This window comes from Canis lupus, chromosome 18, assembly GCF_048164855.1.
Source record: "Canis lupus baileyi chromosome 18, mCanLup2.hap1, whole genome shotgun sequence".
NCBI classification, from domain to species: Eukaryota; Metazoa; Chordata; class Mammalia; order Carnivora; family Canidae; genus Canis; species Canis lupus.
This window is the reverse complement of record NC_132855.1, coordinates 13,547,688-13,564,376: the sequence shown is the minus strand read 5'-3', so window position 1 is coordinate 13,564,376 and position 16,689 is coordinate 13,547,688. Positions and strand designations below refer to the sequence as shown.

At 34.5% G+C, this 16,689-nt stretch overlaps 1 protein-coding gene across 4 annotated transcripts in view; it reads left to right on the top strand.

Moving 5' to 3' along the window:
* The window catches only part of SEPTIN7 (septin 7), a 118,046-nt gene extending 104,845 nt beyond the window's left edge, over positions 1 to 13,201 (top strand). For all 4 annotated transcript variants that reach the window (XM_072783502.1, XM_072783501.1, XM_072783500.1 and 1 more), the window contains 3 exons: positions 6,333 to 6,468; positions 10,522 to 10,661; positions 12,125 to 13,201. In XM_072783502.1, coding sequence (XP_072639603.1) covers positions 6,333 to 6,468; positions 10,522 to 10,661; positions 12,125 to 12,164 — 316 coding nt within the window. In that variant the 3' untranslated portion in view covers positions 12,165 to 13,201. The remainder of the gene's footprint in view (positions 1 to 6,332; positions 6,469 to 10,521; positions 10,662 to 12,124) is intronic.
* Positions 13,202 to 16,689: the final 3,488 nt, after the last annotated feature.

Genomic DNA, 16,689 nt, shown 5'->3' with positions numbered 1-16,689 from the left:
AGAGGCAAAGTCATTAAACAAAAATTGCCACTTCTCTAGCCACCTCCTTCTACTGTGTATCTGAACTCAGAGCATCCCAGCATAGATCCAAATACTGCAATTCTAACACTGAACATCACAGTTAGTTCTTAATAGAAGCATGTTTTAATACTGGGAGATACAGATACCCTGTGGCATTATGTTATAGCACTTTGATTAATCATTGAAAGAGATTACTCTCTTGTTACCTGCATGTTTCATAGTGTACCTCGCATAAGGGCTGGTTAAGAGGGAGTAGGTCTTCTGTATAGTAAGAGATGAGCTATCTGTAACTTGGAAATTTTCAGGCAGATCATTTTAGGCTAGACTTCGTATGGAAGTTGAAGATCTAGGAATTGATTCTCTTAATACTGCATAGGCTTAAGTAACTCTTGGAAGACTTCATATAGAGAGCCCAGTTTGAAGATCATGGAACTGGATAATCTCTTTGGTTCTTAAGAAAAGTGGTCATTTTATCACTTTATCACTTTGGATTGTCTCTAAATAGCATTTTAGTAGCATCAGTAGTAGGCAATATGAGGAAGAAATAAAATTGATAGTAAGGTCATTTATCTGCTGATTGCTACTGGACCTATGTTTTTTTCATTGCCTTCATACAATATTTATACATATATAAATCTGTTAAAATTTACAGTTATATTAACCTTTATATGGCAGTGTATACTCCACAAAGTGCTAATTACAATTTAGTTTTAGAATATAAGCTATTTCATTAAGCATTAGGTAGTAAAGTGGGTTAATTAATCTTATATTTAATTTTCTGAGGCAGTTTTTTTTTTTTAAGATTTTATTTATTTATTCATGAGAGAAGAGAGAGAGAGGCAGAGATACATAGACAGGGAGAAGCAGATTCCTTGCAGGAAGCCTGATGTGGGATTCGATTCCGGGACCAGCATCACACCCGGAGCCAAAGGCAGATGCTTAACCACTGAGCCACCCAGCCATCCCTCTGAGGCAGTTTTGGATGGACTGTAGAATGTACTGACCAGTGGTTAAAAATATTTAGGTTGTATATCTGAAAACGTGCCTTTCTGTTAGATTAGTCACCCTAGAATGATTATATTTTGGAATGACCTAAAACCAGATTTAGACATCACATTGTACATCTTAAATTTATACAATATTACATGTCAGTTTTATCTCCGTAAAGCTGGGACAAAACCAAGATTTAGATTATGTGGCTAAAATCTGAAAAGTAGCGGAGCTTATCTCATGAAATAGTAATTTGCTTCAAGGCCAAAGTCAGGAAAAATTGGCATTATCCCTAGCAACTATTCAGGTATTGCCTGTATCTGGCAAAGAAAATATCAAGTCATCTATTTTAAGTACTTTTTAAATCCTCAGGGAGAGTGTATCTTGTTCACCCCTGACTGGAGAGTGGAAGGTTGTAGGCAATTGGAAGTAACAGAAAGGGAGGTCAAGTTCCAGATGAAAGAAAATTCATCAAGGAGTAGTAAAGGAAAAGGAAGAATTAGCCACATCCAGATGGCAGATCTCTTTAAGAAAGGTGATCCCCCAATAAGGGGAAGGTTAACTTCTTTCTTTCATTATTTTATGATTATTATTATTTTTGATAAATCTGCTTTTTCAAGTTCCTCCTTCCTTGGTCTTCTTTTGTATGTTTTACTTAAAATAACTGATGACTCTTGATAAGTGACTCTTTTATGAACCGTTGTCTATCATAGGCACCAGTTATGACTGTTGATATCTTGTTCCAAGTTGGGCATACCCTGTTACCCATTTCCCATAGTTATTTTTCTGTTTTCTGTAGCCATCTCCATCTGTAAGCTTGGGAAAACTTTATGGACAACCAAACTCCTAGAAATTATTAAAAATACAAGTTTCCAAAGGCTGAATCTTAGAACTCTTTTTGTACACGACAGTTTTCATTGGAAGAGAAATAAAGACAATTTTCTGAAGTTTTCTAAAGTTTTTTTTAAAAAAATTACATTTATTCAAGTTGTATCTTTTACTGTTTATTCAACTGTCCTTTCACTAAAATATAATGATAGTATTGTTTTATGTTTGAGTATAATGCTCCCACTTGGCAAAATGATGTGTTCGTAATTGTTTCCCAAAATTTTTGGAAATTTTTATTGCTCTTTGAAATCAATTTAAATGAAATTCCTTTGAAAATTTTAGTATGAAAATTGCTACATGTCTGTGTACATAATGGCCTACTAACCATTGGAACAAAAGTATATGAATGTATTTATTTAATATATTTTTCAGGAAAGACCACAAATAATATAAATGAAATGTGGTGGTCTTCTGTTATACTCAAAATGTGGGTTGTGTAACACAACCACACTAGACCTTACTGGTCAGGCTTGTGTGGTCCTTGCTGTGATTTTGCTGTTTGTCACATGAAAGGGTGAGTCAACTGGTGACTTTCAGGAGGTATAACCCTTTAAAGAGATCCCTAGAAGGAGTTACATTAAATCTTTGTGTATGTAGCAAGACATGCAGGTTATGTTACACCATTTTTTTTCTTTTTAATCTTTTACCAGGCCTTTTCATTTCTTTGGCCAAGTTACTTTAAATTTCTCTGACAAGTTTAAGGGTATAAGCTTTAGCATATCTATGTATGTAAAGAAGAGTTTCCATTAAAAAGCAGCTAGGCTATAATATAATTTAAATCGCTTTTCCAGCCATCTAAAAAAGGTTTTATTTGGAAAAAAAATTCTTAATGTGATGAAAAAGTGATCCTCCTTCTTGTGTTTTCTACATTGTAAGCACAATTTTGTATTACAGTTTTCTAAATATCACGTTAATAAAGATGACTAGAAATGAGGTGCTAATTTAAAAATTAAAGAGATTTGAAAGATCATTTTTACTGATGAGGTGCTTCAAAAATCCATGTTAGATATATATATGAACTTTTTAAATAACACTAAATATCATTTCATTTGGTCAGAAGTCAAGTATTTTTACAAGGCTGGAAAACTTTAAAGTATCTCAATAGAAGTATTGCAAAAATTTTTTGAAAGTACACATATTTAAATAGGTCTAGAAATTCAAGCAGACTGTCAGAACATAATTGCACAGCATGTTTATTTTCATAATGATTTGGTATAGTAATTACTAACAGAATTTTGGGAAAGAAATTAGCTTTAACAGATTTTGTCATGAACTTAAGTTTCAGGGTACTTACTTATGGTGAAACCTCTGAATTTGCCTTTGTTGCTTTTAGTGTGGTTTACTGTAAGTGTTCTAAGTTTCTATCTTTTGTTCTTTTAGACATTACACAGTTGAAAGCATGTAAGTGGTATTTGTTTTTCCAAAGACATAAGCAGCTTTAGGATGTAGAGATTTTTAATATTTAAATTTTGAATTTAAAAGCAAATTTCAAAGCATGGCATGTTTGTCTGGAATCTTCTATTTTCCTCCTCGAGTTATTTAAATAAAAGTCAGAGATGACAGGCAGCCCGGGTGGCTCAGTGATTTAGCGCCGCCTTCGACCCAGGGTGTGATCCTGGGGACCTGGGATCAAGTCCTGCGTTGGGCTCCCTGCATGGAGCCTACTTCTCCCTCTGCCTGTCTCTCTCTCTCTGTCTCTCTCTCTGTCTCTCTCTCTCTCTCTCTGTCTCTCATGAATAAATAAATAAAATCTTTAAAAAAAAATCAGAGATGACGCTGTTTGCTTTTGGTTAGTTGGTAGCCTTTTCATGTACAGATTATATGATAAATTCTTTAAATTTACGTGAATTGCCCTCTTCCTTCTAAGGATAAAATTGAGCATTTTATAGTTGGGTTATTATAAGTAAGAATATATATGTCACTTTAAAATCACTCAGTTTCTAATTTATTTAATATATTTATAGTTTCAAGGTATGTTTTCAAATTGCAGCAATACTGTAGGCTAATCTCTCTTGCTTAAACATACATATTCAGTTAAGACTGTCAACTAAAAAATATTGTTTCTTTTCTAGAATCTAAAATGTTTTGGGTGGGAGAAGTGAGGTTTACAGACTCTGAAAATCTAACAAAAGCTTTGGAGCCTCTCACCAAAAATGTTTGCATGGACACACGCATTTGGTTTGCCATTTCACTGGATTCATTGGCACCCTGCCCAAAGAGATCAGAGGCCCCTATGTTAAAAACACCTGCCATAGAGATGAGAACTATATTATCAGGAAGGGCCCTAACTTTTAATGAAATAATGATATTTACACTTAAAATTTTATTTCAATTGACTTCACTTTTTGAATGCAGGTTTTTGTTCTAAGTGAATATTTGGTTTAGTATCAGAACTTCTGATGGTTAAAATATACTGCAGGTTTGTAAGTTTACTTTTGGTGAAGAAATATCCTTTAGTTAACATTTTATTTGAATTTATACTTATTGCAAAAACATCTTGATCACAGCAGTACTTTATGTCTTCCTCCTCCCTTTTTCCTAAGAAAAATCAGTAGCCAATGTTCTATCCTATTGCTCTTTTGAATATATTCCATCTGACTCTTTTGTCCTCCTTGAGAGGGAAGAAGATTGCTGTAAAAGTACTCAGCCTCCTTCAGAAAGAAGACGACTGCTATAGTCAAAGTGTGTCATATCATGATTAAACTGACTAACCCTAACGTTATAGGTGAAATCCAAGGCCTGATCTTGAACTTGTTTTTGTAAGCCATGATTTAATTTCTTGAAGTGCTTTACTGAGATAAAATTCACCAATTTAAAAAGTGAAATTCAGTGGTTAAAAGCCTGGTTATGTGGAGGCAAGTAAACATGTTTTATCAAGTAAGAAGAGAGCCTGTCTCTCTTAAGTTGTCCTGTGTGTTAAATAGTTTTCAGAGAGTCTCAAAGTCACACAGTACATGTTTCTTTCCTCTCTGGGACTGTAGTGAGTTATTGATATTTTGCATTCACTTGTATCTATAAAAATACTAGCCTTAAGATAAAACTCATTTACAGTATTTTCCAACATGAAAATTTTCATCAGAATTGTGCAGAGATTTGAGCCTGTGGGCTTTAATGTCAGTAGAATGAAATACTTCCATTTAACTATGGTTGCGTCTGTTTCCTGGCATTTCAAAAATAATTACCAAGGTATTTTGCTTCTAATTCTCTCTCATATGTATCATCTTTGTATATGTTTTATCACCAAACTTCTTTTTAAAATAAGACAAAAAATTAAGACAGTGAAATATTTTAATTAAATGGAATGAATTTTCATGATCAGTGAATTTACCATAAGTGCCCTAGAAATACTCTACATACCTAAGTGAAAAATGTTCTAGGGATCCCTGGGTGGTGCAGTGGTTTGGCGCTTGCCTTTGGCCCAGGGCGCGATCCTGGAGACCCAGGATCGAATCCCACGTCGGGCTCCCGGTGCATGGAGCCTGCTTCTCCCTCTGCCTGTGTCTCTGCCTCTCTCTTTCTCTCTGTGTGACTATCATAAATAAATAAAAATTAAAATTAAAAAAACAAACAAAAAAAGAGAAAAGTGTTCTAGAAATTGACTGGCAGTCATTTCCAATATGGTAATTCAGTTACTAAAATAAGTTTGAATTAGTGTTAATTAACTTATAATTGTGATGTCAGTAGTTGTCATAGAAGAGATTATAACACTTAGAAATTTATAGAACTGAAAATATTCTACATATATTAACATCATTAGCTCAGTTCCTTTTTTGACATTAAAATTTTAAACTATAAAATTAAATAATTTTCTTCTCATTTTCCATTTTGTGACTATAATTTGGGGATGTTTCCTTTTTCATTTTCCTTCTAGTTTATGTGTCATCTTTAGATTTGATAGGCACGGGATCCCTGGGTGGCGCAGCGGTTTAGCTCCTGCCTTTGGCCAGGGCGCCATCCTGGAGACCCGGGATCGAGTCCCACGTCGGGCTCCCGGTGCATGGAGCCTGCTTCTCCCTCTGCCTGTGTCTCTGCCTCTCTCTCTCTGTGTGTGACTATCATAAATAAATTAAAATTAAAAAAAAATGATTTGATAGGCACTAGGATAAGAGAAACATCCTGCTGTTTTTTAATCTAGTTTCATAATAATTATTCATTAGAGATTCAAGTTTATTTTATTTATTTATTTATTTTGAGATTCAAGTTTAAATACAAAACTTCATGGAAGGAAATTCTAGATTATAAATATTTTGTAAATGTGAAGCTTCTAAAGAATTTTTAATGCATTACATAAAACTTCAACTCTGTGCTCTGTCATTTAAGATGGTGTAAGAATTTAGTAATGACATATAGATCTTTGTTTTTATAACTTTTTCAGAGTTTTGTAGTATATGTTCATTTTTAGATTGATGATTATTTATTAATGTTCACAACAGGAGTCCTCTTGCACAAATGGAAGAAGAAAGAAGGGAGCATGTAGCTAAGATGAAGAAGATGGAGATGGAGATGGAACAGGTGTTTGAGATGAAGGTCAAAGAAAAAGTTCAGAAACTGAAGGATTCAGAAGCTGAGGTAATTAGCCTACCATTTTCACATCTTACAGACACGTTATTTCATTTTAAAATAATATCTTTAATAGTATAGATAAAAAACCTTTTTACACATATTTTTTTTCAAGTTTAATATAATACCCTAATGTAGTAAAATGGAGAAATAAAAGGAAGTGCTTTGTTTTATAATCATATATACTTCAATATGTAAATGTTTAGACATATATCTACTTGGAAGGAAGACCAAATACTTATAATGAATTATCAGTTTTAATGTGCAAACTGTGAGAAATGAAATTCTAAGCTACTCCATATATTCAATGTGAGAAAAGTAAAGATCAGAGTTTTGAGTGAATAGAAGAATAACAACTAGTACTAGTATAATAATAATAACCCAGAGTTACTTGCGTATGAATGAGAGAATGAAAGAAAGAACTTTAACTGAACTAATGGCTTGTCAGGATAATTATACACAGCCAAAGGGGAGAAAATGAAGAAATGTGATATTCTTCTAAATGAGTTGGGCTTATTTGTAATAAAGTGTCAGAGTAATTGCCAGTGTTAGAAAATGGGTAGAATAGTGACAAAACATCCCAGCAAGCTTATCTACTACCTTGGAATCCCTGTAGATGTTGAGGTATATATTTAGTTTCTATTAATCAAAAAGACCTTGAAGGGGATCCCTGGGTGGCTTAGCAGTTTGGCACCTGCCTTTGGCCCAGGGTGCGATCCTGGAGTCCCAGGATCGAGTCCCGTGTCGGGCTCCCAGCGTGGAGCCTGCTTCTCCCTCCTCCTGTGTCTCTGCCTGCCTCTCTCTCTCTCTCTCTCTCTCTCTGTCTATAATGAATAGATAAATTAAAAAAAAAAAAAAAAAAAAAACGGAAAAAAAAGACCTTGAAGACATTTCCTTACACCTCCTTCAAGAAGTGAAAGGTAGAGGAAAACCCTAACATGAGAATCTATCAAGTAATAGTTGGTTTGATAGATACTAATATGAAATATTTTTAAAATGACAACCTTAAAATTCAGTGAGACCCTTCTGTATATGAGGCTCCACTAATACGTGTATCTAAATATATTAAAAAGGGATTCAGATTTATTTTCTTTACACCCTATGGTTAATCTCATTGCTTTTATAATTACTGCATAAAAGACTGAAACCCTCTTTGACTAAATCCGCTAAATGGCATGCATGAAGAGAGTAAAATATTGAGTAATTTTGAAGAAATGTTTATATTCCACATTAGATTACTCTTAAATTATTAGACATTACATGTGATCTCTTACTAAAAAAGAAATAAAACAACCACTTTGTTATTACATTTGTCATAAGCTTAATTCAGCAGAGATATGGAATAGTTCCTTCTAGTTTGAGACTGCAAAGCACTGCCAGGAATAGCATCTTTAGCATCTGTTATAAGATGACATTTTGGAGATTAAGCTTAGTCTTTTTATTTACCAACCTTTTATTATTAACTCTATTTGAGTTTCTGTTCTTTCAAGAACTAGTAAATAATCCGAAAAATCCGTAACAGAAGGGGAATAAAAAACAGAAACGAGCCCGTATTATTACCTCCACACTTAGATTTTGTTGAAAATCTAAAAGTAGTTGAATTTGCATTTGCTTTAGATGTATTTTATAACCTGTTCTTAAGAGTAAATATTATAAACAAATAATTATGAAACAGTAGCTGAAAAACCTTTCCAGGGTTTTTATGATTTCTCTGAATGTGGTGAAAACAGAGTTTTGAGGAACTTTATTCTTTGAAGGATGAAATCTTAGCATTGAAAGAACCTTTAAAGAGATCTGGCCAAGTTTCTCCTAATACTGTCGCCATATAAGTATATAAATATATAGGGGAAAAAACCTATTTAACCTTGCTTAATACAGTTTTTTCTCAAGTTCATTAGTTCTAGAAATGGTTGTTTAGGTAGGACACAGCTGCTAAATAACCAGCAGCACAGTATTGTACTAATAAGCATCTTTAATGTATTGTGTCATTAAATCTACACTATAACCTCATGAGGTAGATATTACTGTCTATCTCCCTTTTTTTTTTACATGGGAGGAAGGATAAATTAATTTGGTCAGTGCTGCATATAGTTGTAAGTTGCATCCACTTAACTCTTTTAAAGTTCACTGTTAATCACTGGACAAGTGCAAAATCATGTATCCACAGTTTCAAATCCTAAATCCTAACAAGCTCGAAAACAGCAAAACCGGACATTGAGCTAATAGTTTTATTCCACTTAATATGACTATTTATAAAATTTGCCGTAAAAAGTAGTGATGTGTTTGATGCTAAGGTCAATGCTACTCTAGACAGCCCAGGAGGTGTTTTGTAAATGTAGTATATACACCTTTCTAAGTAATGCTGCCTTTCTAAAATCTGAAAAAGTCTGAATTTTGGGAGACGTCTAACCCCAAGGGTTCCTTGAGAAAGCTTGTGACTTGTACCTTTACCTACATGCAGTTAGCACAAAAGATACTTATAAATATACAGATGAAGAATGATGAACACCTGTGAACTTACTACTCAGCTTAAAAAATAAGACCTCATTAGTTTATGTAAGCCCCTGTGTGCCTCTTTCCTATGGTACTTCTCTTTTTCTTTCTCCGAGGTAGCTATTATGAATTGTATGTTTATGATTCCCTTGCATTTTTTTTAAATAACGAGGCACATTTTTCTGTGTTCCTATTTTCTGATTTTTTTTGTAACTTAATTGCTATAGTCAGGAAGATGATATCTCAGATTTGACTCATATTTGCTTAAATTTATCTTAGATGGTTTAGTTTTGTAGGAATTGCATGTAATATTTGCAGTAGGAATAAATATGAAGTCACTCTTTGGTTTACAAAATAATTGAGAAAACAAATTATGTGCAAAATTTTATTATAATCCAAATTCAAGATGTTAACTCACTGAATCAGTATTATTATTATTATTATTTTTTTAATTTTTATTTATTTATGATAGTCACACAGAGAGAGAGAGAGAGAGAGAGGCAAAGACGTAGGCAGAGGGAGAAGCAGGCTCCATGCACCGGGAGCCCGACGGTGGGATTCGATCCTGGGTCTCCAGGATCACGCCCTGGGCCAAAGGCAAGCGCCAAACCGCTGCGCCACGCAGGGATCCCACTGAATCAGTATTATGATCATTACACTATTCCTGGGAATCTGAAGGTTTTGAATAGTTTTTAGATATTAAGTGTATTTAGATTCAATCTGGTTTTTTTTTTACTCGTGTGATTATTTTCTTTAGAAACAGATTGACTAGTGCCTAAATGAAACTATTTAATGAACCATTAGATAAGCTCTTTGTTTCTGCAGTTACTTTGCATGAGTGTTTCTACTTCTCAACCAGCATTCTTTACAGCATTAATTCTCAATGTAGGAAAAACACCTGCATTGGAATCACTGGGGCTTGTTGAAAATGCAGATTTCTAGTCTTAACAGTCAAAGGTTCTAATTCAGTATGTCTGGATGAGGTCCAGGGTTCTGTATATTTTGAACAAACACTCCTGGTGATTTATATGAAGACTTAGCATTTGAGAAACCACTGCTTCATACAAATCAGGGAAGCTTACTGTGGTCTTGGAGCTCTTTAAGTCTTTATCTACCTGCTTTCTTTTCTACTTGTCTTAGCTTTCTAAACTTGAAATTAGGAGACTGGTTCAAATCCTGGTTCTTCAATTTTCTGGCTGATGATCTTGAGCAAGTGATGTAATAAACTGTGTATCTATACAGTGAGGACAGTGATGCCTTCCTTGCCTTGTTTCTGCATGCTTATGAGTAATGAAAAATGAAATGATAAATAAGATAGGATATGTCCATTGTAAAGTGCAATACAACTATAAACTTATTGCATGTTTTCCTCCCATTTCCCAAGATTATTCTCTTGGTCACTGGCCTTTTGGGTGGCAAGTCCTAGAGGAGGAGAAATCCTAGACAGTGCATTCTAGGTGGTACAAGAACTCAGTGCTTATACTTTTAACATTAGGATGTGTGGGTGAAACAAACTTCTGCTCCTGGTTTCTCAAACGGTTTTATTTTATATATTGTGCTGTGATTTAGCTCCAAAGGCGCCATGAGCAAATGAAAAAGAATTTGGAAGCACAGCACAAAGAATTAGAGGAAAAACGTCGTCAGTTTGAAGATGAGAAAGCAAACTGGGAAGCCCAACAACGTATTTTAGAACAACAGAACTCTTCCAGGTAATTAATATCAGATTCCTATGAAATGTATGTATTAAATGTTTTAAGGAATTATTGTCTTATTTATTTTAAAAACATTAACATTTTAGAAAACTTTACTCATTATCACACAAGCACAATTAATTTCATGGATGAATATTTTTATATAGATGGATGCAGTCTATCTACTTTAACAGTATTTCTTTTCATTACTAACATTTTCCATGAGTTAACAGTCTTCACAATTATAATTTCATAGCTTCATGGCATTCTCCCCAGTTGACTCACTATAATCAATTGCTTATCTCCTTCCCTCGGTTGTTGGACTTAACAATTGTGTTTGATCATTGGCAAGCATAGAAAACACTGCTACAAAGATCTTTTATACATTTTAGGGGTATTATTAGATGTTGAATTCATTCTTTAGGATAAAACCCTTAAGATAAAATTTTGGATATCTGATTCCAAATACAACTGATCAGTTACTTGTTAATTTACACAAAGTCAATAATATTTGTACCTTGCCTTTGTTCTTTTCCTTGTTAGTCCCATGGAAAACCGAAAAGTTGTATCTTTGTAAGAATGCTACAGTTTACCCTCACTGTTAAATATTTCCAGGGTTAGATATTTGTTTGTTTGTTTTTTAATATATTTTTAAAAGATTTTATCTATGTATTCATGACAGACACAGAGAGGGGGCACAGACACAGGCAGAGGGAGAAGCAGGCTCCCTGTAGGGAGCCTGACATGGAACTCGATCCTGGATTTCCAGGATCACGCCCTGGGCCGAAGGCGGCACCAAACCGCTGAGCCACCTGGGGCTGCCCAGATATTTGTTCTATAAGACTCGTCCTATTAAACTTTTCCCCAGCAAAGAGGAAAATGCATTGATTAAAGCAAACATAATTCAGAATGCAAATGGTAGTAAAAGAAAAGGATACTGATGTCAGTTGATCTTTTTTTAATTTGTACTGTTTCATTTGGGAAGAATTGTTCTCATATGTTAAAAATGGGTTTTTGTCATTTTTACGGTTTATCCTGAAATTTGGTCAAGTATTTGATTGTCTTAATACAGATTTGCATTGTCCTCATTATTCATCTAAATCATACAATTTTTTTATTTCTTTAAATTTTATGTATGTATGTATTTATTTATTTTTGAGAAAGAGAGTCGGGTGGAGGGGGAGGGGGGCAGAAGGAGAAAGAGAATCTTAACCATGCTCCACACCCTGCCCGGAGCCAGATGCGGGGACTTGATCTCAAGACCCTGAGATCATGCATGACCTGAGCCGAAATCAAGAGTCTGACGCTTTAACCAGCTGAGCCACTCAGGTGCCCCTTTTAATATTTTAAATAAAAATAGTAGTGTTTGAAGAACTAAAACATAGTTGTAGTTGGATTAGCCATTGCTATCATATGTTGTCTGTAATGTTTATATTTATAACATGGCTACTCATTTTGATTATTTTCCTTTAACTATTTAGAACCTTGGAAAAGAACAAGAAGAAAGGGAAGATCTTTTAAATCCTCTATTGACCACCAGTTACGTATTAGTTGCCAATATGCCAGCTTGGACATCAGTGTTTGTTGGATCCGTTTGACCAATTTGCACCAGTTTTATCCTTAATGATGGATTTAACAGCATGACAAAAATTATTATTATTTTTTTGTTCTTGATGGAGATTAAGATGCCTTGAATTGTCTAGGGTGTTATGTACTTAGAAACTAACAGCTCTAAGTACCTTTCCTACATTTTCTTTCTTTCTTTTTTTTTTTTTTTTATTAAACAGATGTCTTCAATTTAATGCAAGAAAACATTTTACTGTTGTACAATCATGTTCTGGTGGTTGGATTGTTTACAGGATATTCCAAAAATAAAAGGACTCTGGAAGGTTTTCATTGAGGATAAATTGCCATAATATGATGCAAACTATGCTTCTCTATGATAATTATAATACAAAGGTTCCATTCAGTGCAGCGTATACAATAATGTAATTTAGTCTAACACAGTTGACCCTATTTTTTGACACTTCCATTGTTTAAAAATACACATGGAAAAAAAATCCTATATGCTTACAATGCACCTAGAGCTTTTTTATAACAACCTTTTTTTGTTTATTTGTTTGTTTTGGATTCTTTAAATATATGTTATTCTCATTTAGTGCCCTCTTTAGCCAGAATCTCATTACTGCTTCATTTTTGTAATAACATTTTATTTAGGTATTTTCCATATATTGGCCCTGCTAAAATAGAATATAGCATCTTTCATATGGTAGGAACCAAAAAGGAAACTTTCCTTTAATTCCCTTTTTACACTTTATGGTAAGTAGCAGGGGGAAAAATGCATTTATAGATCATTTCTAGGCAAAATTGTGAAGCTAACGACCAACCTATTTCTACCTATGTGCCGTCTCTTTATTTTACTAGAAATGGGAATCATGGCCTCTTGAAAAGAAAAAAAAGTCACCATTCTGCATTTAGCTGTATTCATATATTGCATTTCTGTATTTTTTTTGTTTGTATTGTAAAAAATTCACATAATAAACAATGTTGTGATGTAATAGAGTGTGGGCTCTTAAATATTCTACGGCTAATATACAAGGCTAGAATATGGGAAGAAACTTTTTATCATGAATTTGCATCCTCCACAATTGTAACTCATCTTTTGCATGTTTATTTCATTTGAAATGGTTATGTATTGGTTTCTAATTTATGAGATATACAGTATCTCTACGCGTACTATCTCGTTAATTTGTTATTCCTCTGAGAAAAATCCCAACTCATTCATATTAGGTAAACTCTCAAGTCCCTGGAAACTGAATCATCTTACAGAAGTATAATTTCACTAGGTCAAATGATGTACATTTTAACATAATGCTTTATGGCATTTTAAGTGTAATTAATGCAACCCAATTCATTACCTTAGCTTCACCATGTTTGTTACTTTTTAAAATTAATGATCCCAAGCAGAAGGAAGTAACTGCTAATTCTTATTTTTGTTGGCTTCATAGGCTGAAGGATTTAAATAAGTTCGTATGCTTGAAAGATCCTTATTGCTTTTCAAAGATATACAGATCTAAAATGTAAAACCTAGATTATTCATGTTCAGTATCTTGACTTTATATGTAAGTTCACTCCAGGTTGCTATATTTAAAGTAGATCTCATAAGGCATTAAAAACATGATTTGGTAATACCATAGTAAACATTTACTCTTATTTGATGGCCATCACTAAAAATTGTCTTGGAAAAGTTTTGTTAATCCTAAAATGCCTTCTAATAGTATGGAGAACATAACATGATAGGAATGGCTTTTTAAAAATAAATTGCCTGTTAGTCCAAGACTAGAAGCAGGTGTTCCAGAATAACTAGGTAAAATATGCAGGGTGTTTTTGTTGTTGTTGTTGTTGTTGTTGTTGTTGTTGTTTTGCTTTGGTTCTTATGTTAAGAGAGAGGTTGGGTTAACACACCTGTAACCAGAAAGTTTTGGTTTTAGGGAGTTAACCAATTGAATATGGAGAATGCAAAATGGAAAACTTTATAGAGATTACCTAATTAGTGAAGTATTACTCCTAGAAATAGATCCTCATAGTTAACCATTTAAAAATCCTGTATATTGTGGTAAGTTTGTAAATCACCTTTATTCTACTACCCTAATAAAAACTTGCACAGATTCTCATCCATGTCATACCTAAGGTTTTACTTGAATCTGACGGGGACCTATGCAAACTTCCTGGGTCTCATGACTGTTGACTCCAGGCTTTTTTCTTCTCTTTTCTCTTTTCTCTTCTCTTTTCTCCTTCTCCTTCTCCTTCTTCTTTCTTCTTTCTTCTTTCTTCTTTTCTTTCTTCTTTCTTCTTCTTTCTTTTCTTCTTCTTCTTTCTTCCTCCTCCCTCCTCCCTCCTCCCTCCTCCTCCTCCTCCTGGCTTTTCAAGCATATTGAGGGCTACTTTTGCTATATGGCCTATGGATTTCTGAGAACTGCTATATGATCATTCATAATACATGTAACATTCAGGAAAGCATAAGGAAAGGCCAGTTTGTAAATGGCAAAACAAGCAATGCCCAGTCTCCATTGTCCAGAAGCATAAAGTGATTGAAGTAACTTGGTAACCACTATCTAAGTGTGCAGGATTGTCAGGACGAATCCCAGTAACTGGTTTGGGCACCGCAGCAATAGGGCTTTACTGCCACCTAGTGGAATGAGATCTGCTGGTCTCGTTATCAAGTTCACAACTAATCAGGGAAGTTGATAGATGAATTGATGGAACATATGGCTTATTTCTATGTAGCTTAGGTCATACTCTTGAAAGCTTGAAGATACATAGAGGTTCCTGCATCTCAGACTCATTAGTTTGCTGTCACGCCACCATCTGCACATTGTGAGCACCACCATCCCCTTTCCCCACCTCTCGTGCCTTTTATCCTCTTGGAGAAGCTGACCTAGGAATGTGGAGGTCAGTGCATAGTAGGTGAGAAAAAAGAAAGAGCAAAGAGTATAAGATGGCTTGATACTGTAGCAAGAGCAGAATGTTGACTTAGCAAGTCATCTAGATCACTATCCAAACTTTATTCTGTTTCCTTATTAAATATTTTTCAGCATGTATCCATATTAACAATTGTATAATAAATTGTATGCATGTACTACTACTATGTTACTGTGAATATTATGAAACAATTTTTAAGTGGAAGGAAAAAAGTGTAGCACTCTTCTCAAGCCCCAGTGAATTAAATTATCTAGCTCATTCCACTTTGGAAGACATTGATCTAGGTAGTATATATAGATCATTAGTAATTTTTGTTGACTCCCCAAAGATGTCTTAGTGAAGACTGCTGTGGTATCCTATTTGATGCAAAAGGAACAATTATTGTCTGCCACTCCAGTAAATTGAAGTCCTTTCTAATAAAAAGCTTGCAAATGTAAAAAAGTCCCTGTGTTTCATTCAGGACATTTTCCCTACTCCTTTATAATAATAATTATCCATGTATTGAACACTTAACTATGTTCCAGATGGTAAGTTAACTAGTTGTGCATTATCTTCATTTAACCCTTAATAGACACCAGAATCATCCTTTTACAGACCTGGAAACGGGTTTGAAGGTGTTCAGTGACTTACCTAAATAACTGGCAGAGCTAGAGTTTGAACCAGTCTTGGTGATGACACCAGGGTTTGTGTGCTTCAGTCTTATGCCATGTGACCACCTGGTGTGTCCTGGAAAACTCTGAACAAGCTAATCCCCTATGTTCAAATCCCATCTCTGTGTGAATTGGGCACATTACTTTTCCTTTCTGAGCATTTGCTTCCTGAGCTATAAATTAGGGCCCATGTCTTCCTTGTTGGTTCAGAGTGAAGATTACAGTCTGACTGCACGTGTGAAGGTATCTGGACCTTGAGAGCTTATCCTTGGCGCCAGTGATGCTAGGCCCACGACGAAGTATTGGTTTTCCCCAACTTTAAGTGATGGTGCATATTTAGTAAGTTTGCATGGTGCTTTGGTAAGTCTCTAGAGCTGCTTATTTGTAGACACGGAAAGCTTTTTGAGGTTACAAAGTGAAGTATGTTTTAACAATAGGCCATACCATGGAAATCAATTTTGGTGAAAAGCAGGGTGTTTTTTTGTTTTTTTTTGTTTTTTGTTTTTTGTTTTGTTTTTTTGTTTTGTTTTTTACAGTGTCAGTAATGGGAGTTATAAAATATGTCATTCTTTGCAAGTAATGCTGAGATGGTTTATCAGAGTATCTCATCTCTGACATGGCTGAAAAAATTGCTTCTTTTCGAGCAAATTGGTTCCCATGATTTGGAATAATCCATAGAATGTTCAAAGTTTAGTGTCAGCCGTTTTCAGCAGAAAATAAGGGTTGACAATTTCCTGTGTTCTTTAGAAGTCTTTCAAAGCTTCACAGGAAGAATGAAGACTATTCTTGGCCTGAACATTTGCCCCATGGGGTGCTGGGCCCAGCCAAACAGCCTTGTGTTAGCAAAGGAGGGTCAAGTGAAAGGGGACCTTGTTCTGTGCCAGGCTCTCAAAGGATAGCCTGAAACCCCCTTG